Below are 671 nucleotides of genomic sequence, written 5' to 3' on the forward strand. Positions count from 1 at the left end.
AAGTGTCCGATCGGGTCCCCACGGATGAGGGCGACGCAGCCAGCGGGATCCACATCCCGAACCACCTCACCCCCACACGGCAGCAGAGACACCGCCGCCTGCCACACATGCCTGCTGCCTGGCTGCTGCGCCACCCCCAGGAGACGAAACTCCACACAGGGAGCGGCCGATCCCCAGGGATCACGGAGGAGACGCCAACGGTCCTTGCTCTGGCAGACGGCTCCGTCTTCCCTGAACCGTGCGCTGCAGAGCGCAGCCTGGCAGCCTCCGACAAGGGACTTGTCAAAACACAGTTTCAGACAGCTACAACCACATCCACGTTGAAACGGGTTAACCTCTCCTGCCCTCCCCTAACTCTGCAAGCCCCTGTGTTTGGCAGCAGCTTTCCAGCTGCGGCAGCTGGCTTGTTTCTGACACTCCCCCAGCCTACACCCACGCACGGTGTGGGCGTCTCAGGACTTGGCACATGGCTCCCCAGGCCCTCCTCCAGCAGAACGGGGCTGCTTTCCCGTGCTGCCAGCTCCCCGGCCTCCGCCCTGCTTCCTCTTCATTTGGCCCTGGGACTCTGCTTTAAGTGTCTCGATCCAGAAGGCATCAAAAGAGCCCGGAGCCTGGTATCCCGGCTCCTGAGGATTGAGGGCGTCTTTGCTGAGTAGGACACATATGGCAGG

The 671-nt window shown here is 62.6% G+C and overlaps 1 protein-coding gene across 1 annotated transcript in view; it reads right to left on the reverse strand.

The window, feature by feature from the left end:
• Positions 1–452: 452 nt before the first annotated feature.
• The window catches only part of LOC104511815 (ribonuclease P protein subunit p25-like protein), a 574-nt gene continuing 355 nt past the window's right edge, over positions 453–671 (reverse strand). The window contains 1 exon segment of the mRNA XM_010154568.1: positions 453–671. This exon segment is cut by the window's right edge and continues 24 nt beyond it. Within this exon segment, the coding sequence (XP_010152870.1) occupies positions 453–671 (219 nt within the window).

Source organism: Eurypyga helias, unplaced genomic scaffold, assembly GCF_000690775.1.
Source record: "Eurypyga helias isolate BGI_N326 unplaced genomic scaffold, ASM69077v1 scaffold32796, whole genome shotgun sequence".
In the NCBI taxonomy this organism is placed as follows: domain Eukaryota; kingdom Metazoa; phylum Chordata; class Aves; order Eurypygiformes; family Eurypygidae; genus Eurypyga; species Eurypyga helias.